Consider the following 22,173-nt stretch of genomic DNA (forward strand, 5'->3'; position numbering starts at 1 on the left):
ATGTCTAAGGGACTATTTTTCTTCTCTCTCTGGGTCAGATCTGTGGGAAAAAGAGCAAGTGTGCTTCTCCAGAACAGACAGAACAGCGTAGCTGAGAATGGCACCTGGAAACTCCGCTTGCCACTTAAGCCCAGCTGGCTGCCATGATCTGTCACCAGGACCCCTCTCCTCCCCCAAGCGCCCCCCCCCCCCCCGCCCCGGGGCCAGGGGCACAGCTTCGACCTCATTCCCAGAGGCTATGGCTGCCCATGATAGAAGCCGGCTAGGCTAGGTGAGAGAAAGCCGTTTCCCTCTCAGACCTGTGCCCCGAGCAGTGCTCTCCCGGGGCCGGGGAACAAGGAGTTCTGCCTTCTTCCCTCGAGTCTGGGAGCCCTGGTCCCCCATTCCAGGTCACGCCATCCTGACTCTGACCCACGGACCCAACTTGCTCTCTAGAGGGCCCCGGGTGCTGGCAGAGCCAGGCTTGGGGGAGTTCGGAGAAGATATGGCAGGGTGGTTCTGGTACTGAGACACTTGTCTTGGGCCCAAGAACTGAGGAGGCCGGGGGACTATATTGGGATGGGGGGAGGGGGGATTGAGGGAGGGTTTTAAGTAGTGGGGGTTTAAGGGGCTGGGGACTGTGTGGGCTGGAGGATTAGGGGGTGGGGAGGACCAGTGGAGGTTTTTGGGATGGGGTACAGTGTGGGGTGGAGGTTTAGAGGGTGTGGAGCTGTGTGAGGTGAAGGTACCATACGAGCTGGGGGTGGGGGACAGTGTGGGGTTGAGGTTTAGAGGGTGGAGAGATGGAGGAGGTTTAGGGGGTGGGGGACCGTGTTGGGTGGCGGGATTGTGTGAGTTAGGGTTGGGAGAGTTGAGGGCAGGGCAATGTTCCCTTCCCAGCAGAGGCCTCCACCTGAGTGGGTCAGAGAAAAGCAGCATTGCCTGGAAGCAGGATGGAGGGACACAGCCTGGACCACGGGTGGGTCCAGCCAACATCCCCTGCACCTCCTGGCCCCTCACCCCTGCCCCGGGTGGGCCCAACCAGATTCACTCCCCGCAACCCGGGTGTCCCCGGCTCCCACCCCCATCCCCTGCAGGAAGCATTCCAGCTGTAGGCCCTTCCCTTACCGTGCGGCCACCACAGGTGACTTCTTGGCCGGGTCCAGCACCCCGCCCGCCGGCTCCTCCCCCAGGGAGCGTGTGTCCTTGTTGAGCTGCTGCAGGCGGGAGCCGAGCTCGATCACCGTCGGCTTGTCGTCGGCGGCTCCGGGGAGCGGCCGGCTCTCCACGGGGTCCCCCCAAAGCTTGGACCTTCTCTGGAAGAGGTAGCGTGGCCGGCCAGCGCTGGCCGAGGCCAGGGCAGCTGCATGCTGCTGAGCGATGAGCTCGCTGTCCGAAGACTGCTTCAGCAGCGGGTCCCTGAAAATCCCCGGCCCCTTGCCGAGCTGGGACTTGAGTTTGGGCTTAGGAGGCACTGGAGGCTTCTCGAGTAGAAAAGTGTGGCCGTCAGCGAAGGAGGTGTAGGTGTCTGTGGGCTCCCCGCTCTCGGAGGACAAGGTGGACATGCTGGACACGGTGGAGATGGTGCTCGTGGTCTCCAGGTGGTGGTCGCTTGAGCTGCGTGTGTCCACCTCCTCCACGCCTGAGTCGGCAGCCGACTCGGGGGCCGGCGGGGCTTCGCTGCTCTTCCCTGAGGCGGGGCTGCCTGGGGCTGGCGGGGCCGTGGCGGGCGCACTGGATGGGACCAGCTGGCCCAAGGGTGTGCCCGGGCTGGTGACCAGGAGCCCGTTGGCAAACTCCTCGGGGGGAGGCACCAGCCCAATCTTGGCCAGCTCCTCACGCGTCTCTTCGTCGCTGGATGACAGCTGGGCCGGAGGGAGGGCCACGGCATAGGCCTCCGCCTCCTCCTCGGAGCTGCCCTGGCCCAGGGTCCGGTCAGAAGCCGGGCCGGGCGGGGCCTCCGTGGAGGCCGGCGGGGCTGCTTCAGGCCGGGCCTCGGGGAGATCCGCTTTCTCCTCCTTCACCTCGAGGGCGACATCTTGGCCATTGCTCGTGGCATGGACCACGATGAGCCCGGCTGTCTTCTGCTGGGACATGTCCATGATGCTGAGGATGACTGCCGCCTTCTTCTCCTCGGGCTTCCTCTCTTCCCGCCCGGCCCGCTCGGCCCTCTCAGGTCGCTCGGCCCGCGGCTCCGGCTCCTTCCGCAGGGAGGACGGGCTGGTCCGGGGCCCCCAGGGGCCCCGGGCCGGGGCCAGGGACCCCGGAGGCGGCTCAAACGCACCCTGGGCAGAGAAGGTGGGCGGGCTGAGGGGGCTCCGGTCCGCCCGCTCGGCGTCTTTGGTCTGGAGGTCCGCAAATGGGGGGGCCGTGCGGTCTGCGGCATCTGGGCTGTGGATGGGGGTGGGGGACCGCGACGGGGCCTGAGAGGCCAGCGCCCGCTCCCGTGCTGCCAGCGCCAGCGCCAGGGGGGAGTTGGGGTCCAGGGGCTTTCCGGTCAGCGGATGAATGAAGGTGGAGCCTGGGCTGCTGCTCGCCAGAGGCTTCGGGGCTGAAACGGGGGAGGGCAGGAGGGCGTCGCGGCTGCCGAGCAGACGCTCGTCGATGGAGCGGGACGGCTGCAGGGAGGGCAGGTCGGGGCCGGGGGCGCTGCCCTCGATGGCCCCCACCGACAGGAAGACGGTGGATTTGCGCCTCTCCTCCAGGCGACGGTCGCGGTCCTTCGGCATGCCGGCGAAGGGCAGGCCGGGCGGGGACTCGGGCCGGCGGGCCGGGCCGGTGGGATAGTCTAGGCCGCTGAGGCGGTGGGCCCGGCGGGTGGGCGAGGGCTCCCGGGTGAAGCTGCTGCCGGTGCTGCCGGAGATGGCCAGGGCTGCCCGCTCCTGGGCATCCTCCACCTGCAGCTGCTTCACCAGGGGGCTCTTCTTGCGCTGCGGCTTGGTGGGTGCCAGCAGGCTCACGCTGAAGGGGCCCATGTTGGCGTAGGGGTTGTCCACGCCCCCGCGGCCTCTGCGCTTCAGCCGCTCGGGTGGCGTGGCCGTGGGCCCCGGCCGGGGGATGTCCGTGGGCTCCACGGGCAGGTGGGCTGAGTCCTGCAGGATGATCATGGAGCGGGCCCGTCGCTGCCGCTCGGGGTGGGGGAGGGGCCCCCGCAGGGGTTCCAGCAGGTCGGCGGGGCCTAGCCCGGCAGGCAGCGCGTGGCTGTGCAGCTTGGCCTCCAGGCCAGGCTTGAAGCTGGAGTGGACGGTGTCGTAGGGGCGTCCTGGCGGCGGGGGCGGGGAGAAGGCCGGGGGTGGGCCCGTGTCAAAGTAGTAAGGGGAAGGCGGAGGGGGTGGGGCCGTCTGTGGAGGAGGCGGGATGCCGTGACCCTCGCGAATCGCATCCTGCATGGAGGTGCTGCGTGGAAATTTGCCGTCCAGCAGAGACGCCACCAGCTTCTCATCCTCCCCTGCAACGGCAGGGACCGAGCCCAGTCAGGGGGTGGTCGGGAAGGGTGGGGGATTGGAGCCCGGGGTAGGGATGGATGAGGGGAGGGGATGAAAGGGGTGATGATACTAATAACAATAATAATAATAATAGCAACAACAATAATAACGGTATTCGTTAATCACTTACTATGTGCCAGGCACTGGACTAAGCGCTGGGGGGCAAGACTCTGGATGGCAGAGGTCTGGGGTGGGAGCTACCAACAAACGGGGCACTTAGCTGGGGAATGGGTCCGGGAGAGAACGAGAGGCTTAGAAGAGAGAATGTGGGGTCTGGGAGAGAGAGCAGGGGCCCTGGGAGAGTGAAGGGGGCTGGAAGGGAACACAGGCAGGAAAGAAGCGGGGTGGGGGAAGAAAGAGGGGAGCACAAGAGTGGGGTTGGAGGCCTAGAGGGTTCAGAGCACAAAAGAGAAGGGCAGTGGGGCTTGGGAATGAGGGCTGGGGGCAGAAGAGACAAGACAAGAACATGTGTACGCCTTGGCGTGGGGAGAGCAAAAGGGCCTGAATGGAGAGGAACAGTTCCAGCCACGCGTGACAGGCAGCAGAAGCAGCTCCGTGATCCCCCAATTACAGGAGGAGAGGGGTGCCCGCGACCCCTTCCTCCCTGCCCTTCCCCACCCAGACAGAGACTCCGGTGTCAGGAGCCCTCAGTCTTACCCACAGACTTGGTGCGTGGAATCCCCTTGCGCAGGGACCCAGGGGGCTTCTCCACAGGGCCTGGTGGGGTGCCCGCATGGGCTGGCATGCCTTGGCGCTCAAACAGAGACTGCAGGAGAGAAGGGGGGGGGGGGTATTGAAGGGCGCAGGAGGCAGGAATGGCATGAAGCCGGCAGCTAGGATAAGGGCCAGCCTGGGGGAACACCTGTTGGATGGAGGTGGGTGGCAGAGCTGGGGGAAGGGCATCAACCTTAGATCTCTGTCAGGGAGGCCTCTTTCTTACTCCCACCTCATTATCTGCCAGGACACGCCCTTACCACCTCCCCACCCCTGCTCTCTGCTAGGACACCCCCTCTTCTCCCCACCCACCTCCTGCTCTCTTCCAGGACCCTCCCACACCTCACCACCCACTCCCCACACCCGCTCACACTGATCTCAGCCGGGGTAATGCGACGGCTGGTGGGTCTCTGTTTCACCGTTGCGGCTCTAGAATCTGCTTCTGCGAGGTCGGGTCTCAGGGCAGGCTCTGCAGCAGCCAGAATCTCATCCAGTTTCTCTGCACATGGCACTCAAGTCAGGGCCTCTGGAGCACCCACCGGGCCTGAGATCCCCCCGCCACCCCACTAGATCAGAGCGCTGGGAGCTTTTAGCGAGGGCTTGCAGGGAACAGAGGGGGCCCTTGCCAGCCACCCTGAGGCCCCACAGTTCCCTGGGGACCAAGCCTGGTGGGAGATAGGGCCAGGATCATGGCCCTTCACCACTGGATTCCCATCTTACGCCAGGCCCACCACTGCCCCACCTTGCCCATGCCCAGTGCAGAACTCCTAACTGCTGAGGTGAGGCTGGGAGAGCAAGGAATGAATCCTTGTCTTCCTCCCGCTCCCATTCCTTATATTTATACGTCTCCCTGAGTAGGGCTGGAAGCTCCTGGAGGCCAGGGACCACGTGTCTGGCTGCTGTGGTATTCTCCCAAGCTCTACCACCGATTGATCGATAGATTGGGACACACATGACCGCAGCCCTCCAACCACCCTTGCGGGCCAGCAGGCACAACACAGATGCACACCTCCACAAGCGTACCCAGATGCGTCCGTGGTCATACACCTGCCTGGGGTCAATCCGAGACCAGGCACTGACCTCACACAGGGCAACCTGGTCCTGGGGGCTGGGAGGGGACAGGGACCCACCTAGGGTCCCCACAACAGCCCGAGGGATCAGGCCCTCGGCTTCGTCAGCACCCACCTTTCTGGTCCTCCCCCCACCCAACCCTTCTGGGGACATCTGCGGCAGGGGGGTGGGCCACACAGATGGCCAGCTTCTTGGCCAAAATTCAGTGCAAATTTGAATTCTATTTTACAAACACGTTCCACTGTGAGGTAGCCTCACAGACCCAGGATGAGGGACTCCTAGGTGACAAGCTGGGTCCACCCCAGGTCAACGAAGGAGTTGAAGGGACGCTTGGAAGTGAAAGGGGAGGTGAAGAGAGGTCCCAGACTTGCCGTATTGCTTGGGGCTATGTTAGGGAGTTGACAGGTGATCCCTTTGGACTCCAGGTTGAGTTCCCAACCTGCTGCCTGGTGCACAAGTCCACTCACTCTCCATTATCCCAGGGTCAACTGGGCAGGGACACCCTCTCTCGATGATCCCACCAGCCTGCTCAGTCTTTTCACACAACTCTCCCTTTCTCCCCCTCCCCCTTGGACTCAGTAGGGGCATCTCTGCTTGCAGTAGTTGCCTGAGGAGTCCTGGACCAGCTCGGGGGTGTGTTCAGAGGGAAAGGGCTCCCAGTGCCCAGCCTGGGTGGGATCTAGGAGATCAGGGCAAGGCGAGACAAGGCTTGAGCACCCAGTTTAGGGCTGATGCTCCCAGCTTCTGCTGAGGTTGGGGAAGGAGATGGATTGGGGTTTGGGGGCTCACTGGAGCACAGGGCTCCCAGACCTCTGGGCCTTCATCCAGAGACATTCCCCTGCACCAGACAGATAATTCTCATCCCCCGAGTCCCTGCCAATTCCATTTTGGGACAGAACTGCCAACCCGCCAACAGGGCAGGGATTGTGTCCACCAACTCTAATGTATCATACTCTCCCAAGTGTTTAGTTCAGTGCTCTGAACACAGTAAATGCTCCATAATTACCATGGATGATGGACTGAACAGGGGCTCATTGTTTCTGCTGGTGGAGTGGGTTGGGCAGGGCTCCATTGGGTCAGGCCTAGGAGCTCCCAGATTCAGAGGCTAGGCTGGTTGGGACCCTCTGGGCCTGGGAGCTGGAGGTAGCAGAGCAGGAAAGGAGATTATGTTCCCGTCTGGGCAGGGATCCTGCTAGGCCAAGAGAGTCCCCTGATGGGGATGGGAAAGGCTGGGGGATGGGCATAGGGAAATAGGGAGGGGGAAGCAGGAAAGGAATTTGGGACTTGGGGTGGAGAAGGTGAGAGGGATGATGAGAAAAAGTGACTGGGGTCAGGGGAACCAGGATGGGATGTGGGAGGGAGAAAAGAGTGATGAACCCAGATACATTGACCCTGAGCGCAGCTGTCCAGCACAGGACTCTGTCTCTGATGGTGCACTTGGATGACTGGAGGAACTGTGTACCGATGGCCCTCCTGGACACCCACCCTCATGGTTAGGGGTGGACAATCCAACACCCTGACTCTCCCTCCAGTGACCCAGGCTGGACCACCCAACATCCTCGATTCTCCCCATGACACAGCATGGACCATCCAACACCCCTGACTCTCTCCCAGTGACCCAGCACAGACCAACCAACACCCTTAACTACCCTCTCTGACTCTCCCCTCACCACCACCCATATAAGTAAGCCAGCAGGGAGGGAGTTTGGGAAGGAGCTGAAACTTGGGGGATCGTGGGTCCCACATTTTCCAGAGCTTCTGGCAAGAAGTGTAGGATTTCCTGCAGTCTGCACTCCAGCTGGTTCTTGGAGGTTGGGAAGAGCTGGGGAAAGGTCCCGAGGGTGATGGGTTAGTCGGGGGAGGGGAGGCATAAGGACCGCGGGTGGGAGACTCACCCCCTTTTCTCCTCCGCATCGACGCTTGGAATCAAGAAACAAGAGAAGGCATGAACAGTGCGACCCCATGCATCCTGGCAATGCCAGTCCCCTGCCCCTTGCCCTCAGCCCACCCCCAGCTGCCCCTGCTGGGTTGAGGAATGTCCCATCCAGCCTCTCCCCATGCCAGCTTAGGGGTTCACCTATGTCCCCTGGGGCTGAGGAAGTGGCCTAGGAAGTGGTGGGTGGCCTGCAGGACTAGGGGCAGGGGTCCAGGAAGGATCCAGACACGAGCTGCAGTGTACCCTCCAGAGGGCAGTGGCCACAGGATGAGAGTACCTTGGAACGAGGTTGCCTACCCCCTCCTCCACCTTCTTCTACCTGTTCCCTGCCCTTGGGCTGGAGGGAAAATGGGCAAGATGGACTGGCGGGGCTGGGCAGGCTGCAGAGGAATGGAAGTGACTGGGGATGGGGGGATAGGAGGTGGGAACAGGGAGAAGCACCAGGGGGAGAGGTGTGGAGGGAGGGAAGTGAGGGCTGCTCTCTGGTTCTTGCTCCCTTCGCTCTCCTGATGCTACACTCATGCCAATCTCCAATGACTTGTTCTGATCCTTGTCCTAATCTGGCTTGATCTTTCATCTGCCTCACACACAGCTGACCATTCCTGCTATCCTGAACTCTCTTGGGCCTTGAATTTACTGCTACGATGCACTCCTGCTCTTGGCTCCTCTCTTTGACTGCTCCTTCTCAGTCCCTCTGCTTCCTCTCTATCCTTCCCTCACCCTATAGCTGTCCATTCTGGACCCTCTGCTTTCTCTACACTCATCACCCCCAGTCACACACATGAGATGATAATAATAATAATATTAATATTGATAGTTGTGTTTGTTCAGGTCTTACAGTGTGCCAAACACTGTGCTAGGTGCTGGGGAAGATATGATACAATCAGATCAGATATAGTCCCTACCCCAGTGGGGCTTACCGTCTATGGGAGAGGGAAAACAGGTATTTAACGTCCATTTTACGGATGAGGAAACCGAGGCACAGAGGTGTGAAGTGACTTGTCCACGATCACACAACAGTGATTTGTACAGTGCACTGCATTCAGCAGGCACACACTAAATATAACTTCCACTACTACTACTGGCTGGGTCACTGTCTCCTTAAACTAAATGTTAAGACCTGACCTCTCACCTTCCTTCCTCCTCTTCCTCCTGTCTTTCCCATTGCTATACACCTATCATCACACTCTCAGTGTCAGAAGCTTGCAAACATGGAGTCACCTCTGGCTCTGACCACTCAAAGCCGAGAACTATATATGTTCGTTTCTGGGATTTGTCCCTTCCTCTCTTCTGATCAGCCACCTTGACCCTAGTTCTCACCCCACCCACTCTCTCAGGGAACTCACCTGCTCCCAAGACTTCATATTCCACCTCTCTGTGGCTGGGAATTGGGGCTGGGGTCTGGCTCGGGAAAAGGGCAAATCATTTTGCTTGGAACAACAGGAGACAGAGAAAGCCAGTGCCCAATGGGGTGGAGCTGGGAAGAAGCATTAGATGAGGGGCCCATGGCAGAAGAGAGAGGCTGTATCAACAGCAGCATCAGCAACGACACCAGCAGCCACAGCCTGCATAACCTCTGAACTCTCCAGGCCTGTGGGATCTGGGGCAGGAGGAGCCTGAGGGGAGAGGTGCACTTGGGGATGGATTTTATTTCACATTCTCTGGATTGAGTACTGATGCCGCTCTGTGTTCCCCTGATGCATGCTTGTCCAATACCGGCTACTGCTGGGGTGGTGTAACCTAACACTTGCACTTGTTCTTTTCTTGTAGAATGTGAACCCCCATGAATCTCAAATTTGTCGACACTGGGGCCCCCCAAAGGACGGTGGGAGGAGCAGACTCAGGGCGGGGTAGGCGGTGAGCCCCCACAGCTCACATCCAGAGTGCCTGCGATTCCCATATCCTCACACGCCCCTGGCTGCTCCCAGCCAGACAGTAGCTGGTTCAAGGTTCGGCCCCCTGGGGCACTGGAGGGTGGCAGTGGCTGATGGGGAAGGGGACTCCCGCTGAAGAACACCCTCCTGAGGGGTGGGGGCAGCTAAGCCAAACAGTGGACCCACCAGCAAAGGGTTCCCGGAGACCTTTTGGGGCCTCGTCTACAGCCCCAGGAGTCTGGGGCCGAGCATCACGCCTCTTCCAGTTGGGTCTAGCTTCCCACACTGCCGCCCCTGTCCCAGCCCTGACGACCCCTCTGGCCTTCCCATCCCTCTTCCTCAGTTCTCAGCCCAACACTGACAGGCCAGGAGAGGGAACGTGGGGCCTCCCAGGGAGAGGGGGAAACTGGGGAAAGGGGACAGAGAGGGGCTCTCACACACCAAGGTGAACCCAGGGAGGGTTGGGGTTCAGTAGAGACTGACAGACAGACAGACAGGTCAAATGATGTGTGCACAGAGACCCCGAGCAATGCCAAGCTGGCCATGGTTCCCATGAGCCCAGTGGCACTAGACTCTCGGAGAAGCTGGTGAGAAGCACACCCTCCAACCCCTGCCAGACAAGCCCCCACCCCAACCCATCCCTCTTGACACCGTGTGGACTTCCCTTCAGGAACCAGCTTACTCCTTTGTGAGCCCACCACCCTGAGCTTTCCCCTTAAAATTGATGGTGTCATTGATGAAAGGGCTTTTTCAGGCTGTATACTCCACAACAGAGTCTCTTTTTCACCAATCAACCAATCGATCTTCTTCACTGAGCACCTTCTGGGTGCAGAACACTGTACCTGAGGGCTTGGGAGAGTCCTATAGAAGCCAGACCGCCAACTTTCCCTATGCTTATTACCACGCCTTTATGTTTTGTCTAATCCATGTCTTCTTGTGACCCCTAACAGATTGTAAACTCCTGGAGGGTAGAGTCCGTGCCTCGCAGGACTGGGCTGTGCACACAGTCGGTGCTTCATCAACAGGATCGATTAGATCCAGTTGCTTGGGTCACATGCAGCGTTGGAAAGACTCCACCTCTCTTGTCTGTGGAGGTCTGTGAGGTGGGTGGGTGGCTGACCCCAACCACTGCCCCAAGAACCAAACACAAGGGGTCCCTCCCTGGAAGGGGCTCAGCTAGATGGTCAACAGCAGACACACCTGAAGGAGGCCTGTGTTGGGGTAGGGACTGCCCCCCACCCCCTACCCCAACAACCCTTCCGCCACTCAAAATACAGATTGTCCCATCTGGATCGCCCCCAACCATCTGGTTCTACAGTCCACCAGATGCCCATGGGCCCTGGAAAAGAGTCAGCAGAGGGACAGGGTGGAGATCTGGAGCTCTTGACCCTCCAGGAAGCAGAGGGGATGCAGGGTCTCGGGCAAGGGCCACGGGAGTGGGCGGTCAGCCAGGGAGGTCTGAAGTTCAGACTCCACTGGGGGAGGGGGAGGTGGTTGAGTTTCTGAATTTGTTTCCTGTGGTCTGCCTGCTCAGATTCTATATTACTGCACCCTCAGTTCCTTCTAGATTATTTCCCAGATATTGGTAGCATTTTAGACCGCAAAATTTGTTCTATGAGTAGAGGGGCAGTGAGGACAAGTGGAAAGAACTCTGAGCTGGTGGGCAGAATACCTGGAGCCAAGCCCCAGCTCTGCCACTTGACAGCTGTGTGGCCTTAGGCAAGTTGTGCCACCTCTCTGGGCCTCAGTTTCCTCATCTATAAAATAGTGATAAGATTCTGGCTCTCCCCCTCTAGTCTGTAAACTCACTGTGGGTAGGGAATGTCTTTACCAACTCTGTTGTACTGTACTCCTCCTCCTCATAGTTAGGGGACCTAGATTCTAATCCCAGATCTGCTGCTTGTCTGCTATGTGACCTTGAGCAAGTCACTTAACTTCTCTGTGCCTCGGTTACCTCATCTGTAAATGGGGATTAAGAGTGTGAGCCCCATGTGGGACATGGACTCTGTTCAACCTGATTGGTTTATATAATAATGATAATAATAATAATGGTACTTGTTAAGCACTTACTATGTGCCAAGCCCTGTACTGAGTGCTGGGGTAGATACAAGTTAATCAGGTTGGACACAATCCCTGTCCCACATGGGACTTCCACTCTTAATACCCACTTTACAATTGAGGGAACTGAAGCCCAGAGAAGTGAATTGACTTGCCCAAGGTCACACAGCAGACAAGTGGCAGAGCCAGAATTAGAACCCAGGTCCTTCTGACTCCCAGGCCTGTGCTCTATCCACTAAGACATGCTGCTTTTCTAGACTGTGAGCCCACTGTTGGGTAGGGACCGTCTCTATATGTTGCCAACTTGTACTTCCCAAGCGCTCAGTACAGTGCTCTGCACACAGTAAGCGCTCAATAAATACGATTGATTGATTGACTGCTTCCCTATCTACCGCATCGCTAATTATAGTGCCTGGCAAATAGTAAGCATTTAACAAATTCCATAAAAAAATGTGACCGGCTGATGGACTGACAGAGTAGAAGAAAGATGAGGATGGTGATGATTAGGGGCTCAGAGGAGCACAGACACAAGCAAACACCACATTGGTCCAGTGTGGGATTTTGTCTCCCTTCGAGGCACCCGAAGGCACTGGGAGGAGGAGGATGAAAGTTGCCCTCAAATAGGGAAGAAAGATGGGGAATCCCACCCAAAGTGAAAAGCTCAGGGGCTCAAAACAACTCAGGGAGGCTGGGGGATGGTGGGAAGGGGGGACAGTGAGCCTGGATTAGACCTGCTGGAGAAAGGAGAGGCAAAGCCATCCTCAGGGCATAAGGAACAGGATGTGGAGGGGCTCATCCTGCCCCCTCAACAAGCCCAGGAAGCAGGTTGGGGATGTCACGGTGGGTCTGAGGCCACAGCTCACCAAACTTGGGGACCTCTAACACTCCCTCCTGCTTTCCAAGAACAACAACTGACAGGCAGGCATTCTAAGGTATGAAGCCAGAGTGACGCACAAAGACCCACACATGCACACACGCACACACACCAACAGATCGCACCTGCACACATTCAGAACCCCCTCCGAGGTTCCCTGTTACATCCAGGGCTCCTACACGTCCCCAGAATTATACTCATTAACCCTCATCTCCAGACACCGCTAGAAGCACAGAGGGACCTCACCCCAATTCCCGAGCCTCCCCTCACCCCATCCAGAACTTCAGGTCGCTTCCTCCGAGCAGCTTTTCTCACTGCCTCCCCTGCACAGCCCCCTCAGTCAGTCAGTCAGTCAGTCATCGATTCGCCCCACCTCCTCCCTTCATCCTGGTTTCTCCGGGACGGAGCCAACACTGCTCCTGCAGAGCGCGGACCCCATCTTCACCCACTGGGGAAGACTTGAAGATGCTCTGGCTAAAAATCCTGCTCCCAGCCCAGAGCCCCCTTGGGATCATGGCAGCCAAGTGTGGCTGGGGCCTCCCACTGGCATGTACAGGGCATCTCTGCACCAGGTACTGCCTGTACGGGCTGCTGGGACTTGTAGTCTTGGCAGTCACGTGGGATTCCCGTCTGCAGGAACACACTGTGCTGCGTTGCCCACTGAGCAAAGCAAGGAAGGAACCAGGCACCCCCTCAGATTCCAACCTTCCTTCTGGACCCAGGTTTCTCTTGACCACTGGTCTGTGACCCTTCTCCCTTGCCATCATTTTTCCTGTCCTGTGGCCTGGCCCCCAAATAATCCTCATAGTTTGGCCACCTGGCCCTTTCTGACCTCACCCCTCTCTCCAACTCCGCCTCCTTTTCGAGGCCAACTCCTCCCGTCTCCATCCACAGTGTTCAGCCAGTCACTGCTCCTACTCCCATTCTGCCCTGCTCTCTGGCCTGGGGTTCTCTCTGCCCCATCCCTGACTGAGCCTCATCCCATCTGCTTCCCTCCCATTACTCCAGCCTCAGCCCAGCCCGTCCCCTCACTGACCCTGGCCCACTCGGACCCCAGAGTGCCCCTCCCTGGCCTCTGCCTGCCCAGCACCCATCTCCCCAACCGCAGGGCCTTACCCAGTTCCTCCAGCTCGGCCGTCATAGACTTGGAGCGCAGGGTTAGGGTGGTGCTGGGGGCCCTCTTGGGGGGCGGCGGGGCTGAAAAGAAGAGAGACGACGCTTTGCCCTTCCTGTCCAGTAGCAGCAGCCGTGGGGTGGCCAGGTGCAGGTGCCACTTGCGCTCCACGGCCTGGATCTCCTCGTACTCGCGGGAGGACGAGTCGCACTGCTGCAGGATCTTGTTCAAATTGCGGCTGGATGCAAACTTCTTCATAGTGCCGGGGGCGGGGCGGGGGGGGGGAGTTCAGGGCCGGGCCACGGGGGAAAGGGCACCAGCCAGGGTTGAGAAGCCTGGCACCAGAAGGGCAAGGTCATGTGATGGTGGTGCCCGACTCAGCAGGGGAGCATGGTGCCTCTGGGAGCCTTGGGAGGTGGGGAGCTGTTGCCCCCAGGCCTGTAGGCAGCCTGATCGGGGAGGGGGGTGCCTCGAGGTGAGCTGGCCTGTGGGCGCGGAGGCGCCATGGGGTGTGGGGGGCAGGCGGCAGCCCGGGCCTGGCCTGTTCCCTCTCTTGATGGGGTCTCTGTCCCCCGTCCCTCCCTCCCCCCCAGTCTTGGCCCAAGCCCCGTCCCCTGGCAGCGCGGGGGCTGCAGGGGAAAGGGGCAGGGTTGGGGGAGGGTGGGGCACGGCAGGCACCGGGCCTGCAGGGGGATGGGGCCAGGGCCAGGGGCAGGAGGGGGGCGACGCCGCCGAGGACGGGGGACGGGGGACGGGGGACGGGGGACGGGGGAATGCAAGCTTGGAACCGGTGCCCCTCCCCAGGCTAAGGGCAGGAGCGGCAGCAGTAACGGCGGCGGCGGCGGCGGCGGCAGCAGCAGCAGCCGTGGCGGCGACAGCAAGCTTTTCCTCTTCCCTTCAGATGCCGCCTCCTCCTCCCGCCTGTTCCCCACAACAATACGGCTTCAACGCTCAAGCGTTGCCACGGCAACCGGAGCCTCCGGCGGCAGCTACCGCCGCCGCCGCCCGGCAGATTCCCTCCAGTCCAGGCCTGCGGAGCCCGGGGGGTGCGGGGCTGGAGGTGGGGGGTGCGGGGCTTGGGGGGGGGGGGGGCAGGTGCCCAGGACCAGGAGGGGGGAGACGGGGAACATATACGGGGAAGAGAGAGTGCTGAGCGTGCACCGGGGCGGGGGCGGGAGAGGGGGCGGGGGAGAGTCTCCGAGGAAGGAGAACGGGGGAAGGGGCAGAGTGACACCAAGGAGAGGGGAGGTGGGGAAGATGGAGGGGCCAGAAGAAGGGGTACCGGGCGGGGGCCGGGAGGGGGAGGAAGGAGGAAGAGACATGAGCAGGAAGGCGAGACAGGGGAGACGAGATGGGGGATAAGATGGACAACAGGATGGGACAAAAGGCAGGGAAAAGGAGGAAGGGGAGGATGGGGAAGGGTGGGGGTGGGGGGGAAGAGGAGGATGGGGAGTGGAAGGAAAGGGAAGCCGGGGAAAGGCAGGAGGGGAAGGGAGGATGGGGAAGGAGGAATGGGATGGGGTGGGGGGTGACAGCAACAGTGAGGCCGAAACGGGGGGGCAGACGAGCTTCGGTGAGGAAAGGGGAGAGGCCAGGGGCTTTTGAGAACCCTTTTATTCCAGTGATGTTTGTTTGGCCACCCAGGTCAGCAACGTCTGGAGAGTGATCATTGCTTTAGGCCTCTTCCGCCTAGGGCCCAAAGGATCTGCCTGGAACGGGGGCCGGGGGGCGGCCAATGGGAGGGAGTTTGTGGGCATTCTTTGAGGGGAGGGGTCTCAGGAGATGGGAAATATGTAGGGGGAGGGGCCCTGGGCAGGGGAATTTGGCTGGGGGTCCCAGCTGTGGTTGTGCCTCTGGGGAGTAGCAGAAATGGCCCTTGTGGGGGGGAGAGGAGAGAGAGAGAGAGAGAGAGAGAGAGAGAGAGAGAGAGAGAGAGAGAGTGTGTGTGTGTGTGTGTGTGTGTGTGTGTCAGTGGGACATGGAGAAAGGGGGAGGTCAGTGCAGTGTGAGCAGAGGGTCCAAACATCCCGACCTCACCTTTCTTCCGGGCACTCTCCTCGGACTCTGGCTTACGGCTGACAGACACCACCTTCATAAGCAGGTGGTTCCCACCCTGACGGATGAGTGACACCACCTGCTTGTGCCCGACCTTCACCACATTCACCCCGTTCACCTGGGGACACAGAAAGGCCGTGGCTAGAGGCCACTCAGGCACTGACCAACTGTGGCTAGGGGCCACACAGGCCAAGATCAACCACAGTTGGGAGCCATGAGGAGCAACTAGAACTGGCTCAGGCAGCAAGGCAAGGTGCTCCTCGTAGCACAGACCACCCGACACCCCTGATCCTTCCCCCAGTGACCCAACACAGACCATCCAACACCCCTGACTCTCCCCAGAGTGACCTAGTGTGGATCATCCAATACCCCTGACTCTCTCCACAGCGACCCAACACACATCATCCAACACCCTGGATTCTCCTCCCAGTGACTTAACATGGACCATCCAACTCTCTCCCCAGTGACCTAACATGGACCAACCAACACCCCTGACTCTCCACAGTGACCCAGCAAGAACCATCCAAAAGTACTGACTCTTCTTCCAGTGAACCATGCAGGGACTTTTAGCCAATCCCTTTTAATATCTGCTAGTATTTTTTGTATGGATTAGTTTTAAGGTAACAAATTCTGTTTGCTTTGCGCATGCTGAATGAAGACATTTTCCCTTTAGTTCACAGTTGACAATCTGCTAGACTGTAAGCTCATTCTGGGCAGGGAACATGTCTACCAACTCTGTTATACTGTACTCTCCCAAACATGCAGTACAGTGCTCTGCATATAGTGAGCACTCAAGAAATGCGATCGACAGATTGATTGATTTGTATCTATGTCCATGAAGCAAATGCCCCATGTCCCGGTGGTGTCAGATTTGAGGAACAATGCCATGTTAGCACTTGTCATGACTTTGAAAGTTTTATAATCTTGTCCTCTTACAGCCACTGTCAAGAGTAAAAAACCATAGTCTTTTCTGTCTCTCATAGAAAAACTGCTCCAACTGTCTGACTGTCCTGATCACCTTTCTCTGTCTCCTCACCAGCTCTTGTTTGTCCTCCCTAAGGAGGGATTGACCAGAGCTGTGCATGATGATCCAGATCAGGGGGAGGGGGTGTTGCATAGGTGTCAGGGTTTCTATCTATGCTATCTAAGCTATCTATGGTTTCTGTTTTCTTTTTTGCATTTATAAACTACCTGGACTACTGTATCACCCTCCTCACGGATCTCCCTGATTCCTGTCTCGCCCCATTCCAGTCCATACTTCACTCTGCTGCCTGGATCACTTTTCTAAAAAGATTCAGTTCATGTCTCCTCACTCCTCAAGTACCTCCAGGGGTTGCCCATCCACCTCCGCATCAAACTCTTTCCCATTGGCTTTAAAGCACTCAACCACTCATCCCCTCCTATCTTACCTCACTGATTTCTTACTACAATCCAGCCCACACACTTCACTCCTCTAATACTAACCTACTCACTGTACCTCAATCTCATCTATCTTGCCACTGACCCCTTGCCCATGTCCACCTTTTGGCCTGGAACTCCCTACAGACCCCCATGCTCATCTTCAAAGCCTCACTAAAATCCCATCTCCTCCAAGAAGTGTTCCTCGACTAAGCCCTCATTTCCCCTACTCCCTCTCCCTTCTGTGTTTCCCTTGCTCTTGGATTTTGTACCCTTTAAGCGCTTAGTACAATGGTCTGCACACAGTAAACATTCAATGAATACTATTGATTGATTTCCAGGGCCACTCAGTGCCCAGGAGGCTCTTTAGACTGCTGCCACACCCTGGACCACTAATGGAAAAGAATGGGACACAGGGACTCCAAGCTCTGAGTTACAACTGATAACTCATAGTCTCTCAAACAACCAATTAGTCCATAGTATTTATTGAGTGCTCACTCTGTGGAGAGCACTGTACAGCTGCTTGGCATGGAGTTATGTTTTGGTTCATTTTCCCTATATTTATAGGCTCATAATTGAATCTTACCTGCCAGTTTTCATCCTTCCCTCCCTCTATGGGGCCTTCCTGCAGTTTACTCTTCTTTGCATGGCATGTTACTACCCAGGGTGCATGTGAGAATCCATCTCTCGCTCTCTCTCTCCCCTCCCCGCCCCATTCTGCACATTTCTCTGCCCTGAAAAGTCATCTCTCATCCCTGCCCTATTTCCCATCTTTTTGCCAGTTTTCTATCCACGGCAAAACATTATCTCCAATTTCATAAATGCTTAGTTTCTTTTAAAGTCTTTGGTGCAGAACACTGGCCAAGATCTTTGGCAAATCTGAATATTTTCAGTCCGTTGGTCCCCCGTAGTCACACGCTTGCTGACTTGAAAGAGCTCCAGCAGATCTGTGAGGCCGATCCTCTACACCCTAAGCTCATTTTGGGCAGGGAATGTGTCTATCAACTCTGATCCACTGTACTCTTCCAAGCACTTAGTACACTGCCGCTGACCCCTTGCCCACATCCTGCCTCTGGCCTGGAACACCCTCCCTCTGCAGATCTGACAATTACTCTCCTTGCCTTCAAAGCCTTATGGAGGGCACATCTCCTCCAAGAGGCCTTCTCTGACTTGCTCCCTTTGTTCATCCCCCCTCCCAGCCCCACAGTACTTATGTACATATCTGTAATTTACTTATTTATATTACTATCTGTCTCACCTGCTCTAGACTGTAAGCTTACCGTGGGCAGGGATGTGTCTCTTTATTGTTGTACTGTATTCTCCAAAGTGCTTAGTACAGTGCTCTGCACAGAGTAAGCACTCAATAAGTACTACTGAATGAATGAACGCTCTGCATATAGTAAGTGCTCAATAAAAAACAATGACTGGTTGATTGATACCCGGACACAAACCACGTGGTCTATTCCCCCAGGGAGTTGTGCTTTTCTAGGTGCTCTCTGATACCAGACTGCATTCTACTACCTGCCAATTTGAGCTGTAGAAGTGAGATTCCTTGGCTTATAATTCCAAGATCACTTTTGGCAATCCACTCAAGGTTCGTTGCCAATCTACCAGGGCCCTGGAACAGCAGCCTTCATTCATTCATTTATTCAATTGTATTTATTGAGCATGTACTGTGTGCAGAGCACTGTACCAAGCGCTTGGGAAGTACAAAACAGCAACATATAGAGACGGTCCCTACCCAACAACAGGCTCACACTCTCGAAGGACAGAGACAAGCTTCAGGGTGACAGGTTGCACTCACTGGAACTGTGCAACTCGAATTCCTTCAGAGCTCCCAGTTCAGTGATCTATTTCCACCTTCTTGATCAGTTACCAAAGCCCGTTCCCGATCCTCTAACCTGTCTGCTATGAAAACCTTTTGGTGTGGGAATACCTCTGGCTTCATCTCCAGGAGGAAGCAGTGTGAGAAGCAGCGTGGCCTAGTGGATAGAGCATGGGCGGGGGATTCAGAAGGACCTGGGTTCTAGTGCTGGCTCCACCACTTGTCTGCTGTTTGGCCTTGGGCAAGTCACTTCACTTCTCTGTGCCTCAGTTCCCTCAACTGTAAAACGGAGATTAAGACTGGTAGCCCCATGTGGGACAGGGACTGTGTCCAAACTGATTAGCTTATATCTACCCCAGTGCTTATTACAGTGCCCAGCACATAGTAAGCGCTTAATACCATTAAAAAAAAAAGGAGAAGAAGCAACCAGGCCTTTCGGCCAACTTCATCTCGCCTGTGTGGGCTACTTCCATACATGTGCCAAACAGCCCCACTGATCCCTTGGCCAGTCTCTAGTTTTACTATAAGTGAAGTATCTTTGATTGATAGCTCAGGTCCCTTACAAGATGCCCTTCAATCTCTTTTTGGTTTCTCCAATTTCCTTTCCTGGGTCCATTACTGGGGTAAAGGGCAGGACAATTGCCCCAGAACATCAATCATGGGGTCAGGTCTTTTTAACCCACACAGATGATTGATTTTATGGTGCTCCCAGTATAGATGAGGTCCTGGATTGACAGTTTGAAGTCACCTTGAACCCCTTTCCTCCCCAGTCAGAAGGTCAAAGTGCTCTACTAATTCTAGCAATTTGGAACTAATTCTATTAGTTTCCAATTTTTTGAGGATTTGACCCTTGGTGATCTCTTTTACCTGACCTGTTAGCCATGCAGGGTTTCATTTTTGGCTCCCAGATTTTTTTAAAAAAATTCTGTGGGCCCACTTTAACAGGGCTTCTAGTTCGCTAAGATTTTTACAGGTTACTTAATTTCCTACTCCTTTTTGCTTTTTCCTCACTCAGGTCCACATTTTAATCACTTTTTAATTTTCTAATGTTTAATCACCTTGCTTGGTCACTTTTGGCCTTCCGTTCTCACGAAAAATGTTAAATGGAATTGACTGGTGATTGCTACTGAACAATGGCTTACCAAGTACTGTGATATTCTAGATCACAGTAAATCTAGAATATAATCTACGCTTAATTGCTTTAGGACTAGCTGTGGCAGAAAACAATGGCTTCTTTAACCTAAAAACCTTATCATGAGGCCTGATCTGTCACTAGCTGCTGTTACTCAACCAATGTAGGGAGAACACTGAGGTTTCTCCCAGTATTTTTGGCCTTGGCATCACAGGTTCCCTAATCTGGCTGCTTTTTCCCACCCTAGCCAGGCGGTCCATAGAATAGTCCCAGTCAGTCAGTCAGTAGTATGTACTGAGTCCCCACTGTAAATAGAACAGTGTACTAAGCTCTCGAGAGAGTACAGTAGAATTGATAGAATTAAGCCTTCATAGAGCTTATAGTTTGTTTAAATTTGAAATCTTTATACAAAGGGATTCCTCAGTTCTTTTCCCATTCGGGATGATTTTTAGTTATTCATTCATTCATTCAGTTGTTATATATTAAGCACTTACTGTGTGCCCAGCATTGTACTAAGCGCTTGGGAAAGTACAATGCAACAATAATCAGTGACATTCCCTGTCCACAACGAGCTGACGGTCTACAGAGACTCTGACTCTCCTCTGACTTCCTTTGAATGCCATGTTGCCTCTCCCTACAGCATTAAACCCCTGCCCATGTGTCCATCCTGCTTTCCAGGAGAGCCTGTACCCTGGCAGCATTGAATCTCAGCGACCAGGCTCCCCCCACCATGCCTCAGAAATGCCAGCTGTGCCCAGTCCTTTCTAGACAAGCATTCCACCTCGCCCACTTTAGGGTTTCAGCTCATAGCCCAGTGGAAAGGCGCTTGTTTATTGTAGTCTTGGTATCTGCCAAACTCCACGCTCAGCATCTTCCCCATTTGCTGTGCGGTCCCGCTGCCTTCCTCCCCCGCCCACCATGCCTGCCCTCAAGCTTCCTCTCTCCAGGGACTGTGTCAATGCGGGGCTCATTTTTTTCTGCACTCACTGTGTGTAAAAGACTCTCAATTCTTTTTCAATTTTTAGGGCAGCATCCTGGTGCCTCTCCTTACCCTCCTGGATCCACTCAGCCCAGAAAGTTCTCAGTTCCTGATGTAGTGCACCCCCTCCTCTCTGCATTCCACCCTATCTGTGCATTCAGATTTTGGAGCTCTGACTGTTTCTCGGGCCCTGTAGGGTCCTTGACTGCAGAGATCTTGCCTTCTCCCCCATGGACCCCATGTTGTACGGATATATCCTGTCTCTCCCAGGCAGCTCCTCGAGGGTAGGGTCCTTGACTCCTCCTTATACTGTCCTTCTCCCAGGGCTCGGGACCAAGCAGTCTGTACCCTACACTGTGCAATGTCAGTAGGGCATGGGAGGGAGAGGGCCATGACCTGGCACCCAGGGGGCAGGGGGAGGGGTTTGGCAACAGACCCTTATCCTTGGCACAGGAGGCAGACCCACCTCGATGAGGAAGTCTCCTGTTCTCAGCCCGGCCCGCCAGGCCACGCCCTCCACGTCCACCGATTCCAGGTACTGGAGCGCCGGGAAGGCTGGCGTGGGGGTGAATTCTTCGATGGGTGTCTCCGCTGCAGAGAGAAATTTATGGTCAGAGGGCACAGGCTCCAGGTTACGGAGAGGCAGGAGGAGGTGGAAGTGGATGGAGTCAGGATCTGGGTGGAGGCCCATGTTGGGCCCTCTCTCCCAACCCCTCTCCCTAAACTCAAGCCCCTCCAGCCTCCATTCTCCCCAGAGCCCACCCACCTCCCAGCCTCAGGTCCCTCTTGGAGCCCCACAGAATGATCCCAGGTTTTCCGGGAAGGAACCCTTAACTGAAGCTTCCAGAGCCCCACATGGGGATCTCACCCCTGCTCCACCCCCACAAGGAGGAGAGATCCCCTGCCCTGCAAGACAGACTGGCTGGCACCTTGCTGTGCTCACAGTCACCTTGCTGTGGCAGTCTAGTGGGAAGGGGGCAGGGGACCATGAGCTGGGGGAGGGCTAAGAGCAGCACTGGGGAGCAACCTGAAGGAACAGGGCAGGGAGTACTCTGAATGGGCCTACCCTAACTCCTGTTTCCTGCAGTAGCCCATGCCCTTCCCCTCTGCCCCTCCTTGCCTCAGCGAGTCTCTGCTGTGGTAACAGACAGGACGGGGGGACAAAGTTGGGGAGAAAGGTGTGTGTCTGGGGGGGCTTCCATTTCTTCTAACTGTGCCCTCCTGTTCCCAATTCTCTTTTCTTGAGTAAACACACACCAACAGGAGTTAATGGGCTAAAGAAACAGCCTCACTGTAGCCTTGGATCAACCTATGGGAGTAGTGTTGGTTAGTGGTAAGAGTTGGGATGGTGGTCTCAGGCTGGGGTGGGGGGCGGGCAGAGAAAGGGAGCCAGGGGGGAGGGGGCAGGTGCATCACCACACGGAGATGCACGCAGTCTGCCTAGCTCTAGAGGCAGATGGCAGAAGGAGGAGGACCGGGGCTGACTAAAGGTGCTTGCTCCCAGGCCTCAGGTCCCCAAGGCTGCCCCCAAAAGTCTCAGTCTCCAGCGAGGCTCATTTGGTGACTAAGGCCTCACTGGGCACTCACAATGTGGTTTGAGGGCTGAGAAGCCACCAAAGTCCTGCTCTCTCTCCCCATCAGACAGCCCTCTCTCTTCTAGGGAGCAATATCCCCTTCCA

The 22,173-nt window shown here is 56.6% G+C and overlaps 1 protein-coding gene across 1 annotated transcript in view; it reads right to left on the bottom strand.

Annotated features, from left to right (window-relative positions):
* SHANK3 (SH3 and multiple ankyrin repeat domains 3) overlaps positions 1-22,173 on the bottom strand; it is a 117,042-nt gene that overhangs the window by 16,175 nt on the left and 78,694 nt on the right. The window contains 7 exon segments of the mRNA XM_038756924.1: positions 1,108-3,427; positions 4,122-4,230; positions 4,550-4,677; positions 7,145-7,168; positions 13,108-13,188; positions 15,143-15,278; positions 20,961-21,085. Coding sequence (XP_038612852.1) covers positions 1,108-3,427; positions 4,122-4,230; positions 4,550-4,677; positions 7,145-7,168; positions 13,108-13,188; positions 15,143-15,278; positions 20,961-21,085 — 2,923 coding nt within the window.

The sequence above is a fragment of the Tachyglossus aculeatus genome, chromosome 14 (genome assembly GCF_015852505.1).
Source record: "Tachyglossus aculeatus isolate mTacAcu1 chromosome 14, mTacAcu1.pri, whole genome shotgun sequence".
Classification (NCBI taxonomy): Eukaryota; Metazoa; Chordata; class Mammalia; order Monotremata; family Tachyglossidae; genus Tachyglossus; species Tachyglossus aculeatus.